The sequence below is a fragment of the Mastigoproctus giganteus genome, chromosome 14 (assembly GCF_048544385.1).
Source record: "Mastigoproctus giganteus isolate SK-2022 chromosome 14, ASM4854438v1, whole genome shotgun sequence".
Classification (NCBI taxonomy): domain Eukaryota; kingdom Metazoa; phylum Arthropoda; class Arachnida; order Uropygi; family Thelyphonidae; genus Mastigoproctus; species Mastigoproctus giganteus.
The window spans coordinates 108,102,480-108,106,296 of record NC_143588.1 but is presented as its reverse complement, the minus strand read 5'-3'; the positions used below and the strand labels follow the sequence as shown (position 1 = coordinate 108,106,296).

General features: G+C 37.6%; 1 protein-coding gene across 1 annotated transcript; it reads left to right on the top strand.

Moving 5' to 3' along the window:
• Positions 1-1,671: 1,671 nt before the first annotated feature.
• On the top strand, positions 1,672-2,886 carry LOC150075518 (uncharacterized). Its single transcript, XM_090388527.1, has one exon. It carries the CDS (start codon positions 1,672-1,674, stop codon positions 2,884-2,886), a length of 1,215 nt encoding a protein of 404 aa, XP_090244653.1.
• Positions 2,887-3,817: the final 931 nt, after the last annotated feature.

Below are 3,817 nucleotides of genomic sequence, written 5' to 3'. Positions count from 1 at the left end.
CCCACTTGCCACATCCCAGCCCATGTCCCCCCCTCAACTCTCTTAACTGAAGAAGGTAGTAGTAGTTTCTGGCATGTGATGCAAGAAAGCATGTGTATGAGCTTATGCAGCATCAGCCAAAAAAAAAAAATCAGACCATTCCCTCCAAATGCCTGTCCAGTTCCTCCTTAAATTTATTCAACCTGTCAACTTCCACAATGACAGATGGAAGTTTGTTCCAGCAATTAACCACCCGCTGGCTAAAGGCAAATTTCCGCACATCTATTCTACATCTGTCTTTCCTCAATTTGAATTTATGCCCCCTTCGGTTCGTAATCTGAACAAGTGGAAGGATCCCATCAGAATTCAGCGTGCTCAACCCATTCAAGGCCTTATACACCTCAATCAGATCACCGTGCAGGTGCCTAGTCTCCAGCCACTGCAATTTGCAGAACTTAAGCCTCTCTTGGTAAGAGGATCCCTTCATTCCCCTCACCAATCTTTTTGTCCTTCTCTGTACATACTCAACCAAATCTACATCCTTCCTAAAATGAGGTCTCCAGACCTGTACGCAGTACTCAAGGCGTGGCCTGACCATTGCCTTATACAGAGGGACAATCACCTCCTATTCCCTGCCAGCAAAATTCCTGTATATCATTGACAAAACCCCATGACCTGCCCTGGCAGCCTGTCTGCATTGCTCAGAAAACTTCATATCTGACTGCACAATTACTCCCAGGTCTTTTTCATTTTCTACAACCTTAAGTGTAGCACCACACGGTTGGTTCGTTTCTCTGGGGTTACTTCTACCCACATGCAGTACTTTGCATTTGTCAATGTTAAACTTCAGTTGCCATTTCTTAGCCCATCTGCCCAAATTTTCTAGATCCTGTTGCAGTAGCACACTGCCATTACTGTCATTTACAGCCCTGCCAACCTTTGTATCATCTGCAAACTTTGACACTAAGCCTGATATACCTTCATCAGTATCATTGATAAATGTACAAAACAATAGTGGACCCCACACCGAACCCTGTGGGACTCCACTAATAAGATTATTCCTCGAAGAGCAGCATCCATTGATTACCACCCTCTGTCTTCTTCTTCCACTCAACCATCCTTTTATCCATTGTAGCAACTTACCCTTAATACCATTCTGCTCCAATTGAAGGACTGTTAATGAAAATCTCATCACTTGACGTTCACCTTTAGGTAGCCATAAGATGGAATTTGTGTATTGATGTAAACTTAAATAACAAGAATGACAGGTAAAGTTATTTTTTTCTTGTATTAACTGTGGATGAAATACTATTTAGCAATTCAAAAAACCAGTCGTGCATCCACTTTCAGACATACCAGTACGCCAGTGTTCTTGAACATGGCAATGTCTTTCTTACTTTTCATTGAAGTAATATTCCGTAAAGTATTATATCTCAATGTATCCTTAAAATTATTTTAACTAGTTCCTATTGATTTTGTAAATGTCATTATTTCTAATATTTAAGCTACTGTGTACAATCATCTTCATTTATTCTCTATTTTTTCCCTCAGATACAACAAGGATCATAAATAGGTACTCCAACCAATATTAAAAAAACAGAAAACAGGAAAACAGATACATCAACCAAAAACAGTACTAACAGAAAGAATAATCAGTTCAGCAAGCATTAGTGCTTTCATCACTGAATAAAAATGTCAGCTAATGTGAACAGCAAGGAAGATGTTTTGAAAGAAGAAATTATTCTCCCTCATATAATAATGGAATTGCAGGAAAATTCAGTGTCATTGGCTATGAGTAAACAGAATTGCATTGTTCAAATGGGAATTACTGATGAATGCAGAAACAAATTCATCTTAGATCATTGTGTTACAGTTGAAAGACAGTTGAAACACTTGAAATGTGGAATGTGTGGGAAGATGTTTCAACATCAAAATGAATTCAAAAGTCACCTCTTAATTCATACTAGAGAAACACCTTTCTCTTTTAAGATAGGTAATAATGCATTTTCAGAATCAGGCAATCTAAAATCACGCCTATTAGTACACGCTCAGGAGAAGCGATTCACATGTGAAACTTGTGGCAAGGCATTTAAACAATCAGGTAAACTAAAAAGGCACTTGTTTGTTCACACTGGAGAGAAACCCTTCTCTTGTGAAATATGTAGCAAGTCATTTTCAGAATCGGGTAATCTGAAAAAACATACATTGATTCACACTAAAGAAAAGCCATTCAAATGTGAAATGTGTGGCAAAGCATTTACACAGTCAGGTCATTTGAAAATTCATTTGTTAGTTCACACTCAGGAGAGACCCTTCACTTGTGAAATATGTCAAAAGGCATTTTCAAGATCAGGAGAATTAAAGAAACATATAGTAATTCATAATCGGGAGAAACCCTTCTCTTGTGAAACATGTGGCAAAAGATTTCTATTATCACGTTATCTGAAGAACCATTCATTGGTACACACTCAGAAGAAGAGCTTCACTTGTGAAATATGTGGTACAGCATTTGCTAGGGCAGTTTATCTAAAAGCCCATTCGTTAGTACACAGTCAGGAGAAACGTTTCACTTGTGAAGTCTGTGGAAAGTCGTTTTTGGAATTAGGCGGACTGAAAAGACATTTATTGGTTCATAGTCAGGAGAAACCCTTCATTTGTGAAGTCTGTGGCAAAGCATTTTCACGATCAGGTCATCTGAAAAATCACTTATTAGTTCATACTCAGGAGAAACCATTCCCTTGTAAATTATGTGGAAAAGCATTTTCACAATCATGTCATCTGAAAAAACATTTATTAGTTCATACTCAGGAGAAACCGTTCCCTTGTAAATTATGTGGGAAAGAATTTTCACAACCAGGTCATCTGAAAGAGCATTTATCAGTTCACATTAAAAAAAAAGTCTTCTAGTGGAATACATTGTGAGGGACTTTCAACATCAGGCAGTCTAAGAAAAGCTATTTACTAGTTTATTCATATGAGAAATATGTAGAAAGAAGGATTTTTATATTCTGAGAACTTGGTGGCAAATTAATTTATAGTAAAGCAATTCAATAAAGCGGTGCATTTAGTGTTAACTTTTGGAAGTCATTTCACTTAATTAGACACTTATCTGTTATTCTGCTCTTAATGAATGTTTAATTCTGTTGTATCAGCATGTTTATTTTTGTCAGACTTTTATTTGCTCTCAGGGATTAACTCCCATGTGTTTGAAGCATATATGGTTCTCCTTTAATGATTATATAAATTGAAATGTATTAATGATAAATTTTACTACAGTATTAGAAGATTAAGCTGAATTTGAGTAAACTAGATGTACCCCTAGCGTAACATATGCCATCTTTCTGATTATGGTGTAAATAGTTTAATTTAGATCCTTCAGTCTTCACCATTGTTGTTTAGCAGTGATATAATTCTACAGCAGTCACCTGTGATATATATGCATATGTCTCTATTTCCATGTGGTTCCCTTCTTCTCCAATATTGCAGCGACCTCCATTTTGGATGTAGGTGCATTATATGAACTCGACCCTACAATATCTCTGTTTAAGACCATGCCCACTGCGCAGAGAAAACTTGTACCCAAGATCTGGAGTATAGCTATTAATTAAATCGTATTTAAATGGAAATCATGTGCCAGACTAGAGCAGCAAAGCAACGTACACAAAGAAGCCAGAGTGCTGTGGCTCATTGGGGGAACCAAAAGGGGAGATTCTCCAACGCATCACAGCCTAAAGAAATGTGCAACTTGTGAAATGTGTGCAGATTTTCTGGGATGGGACATGTTGCCAAGGGGGATGTAAGCAATCTGAAGAAGTTAGGCGCCAACTCAGCATTGTGA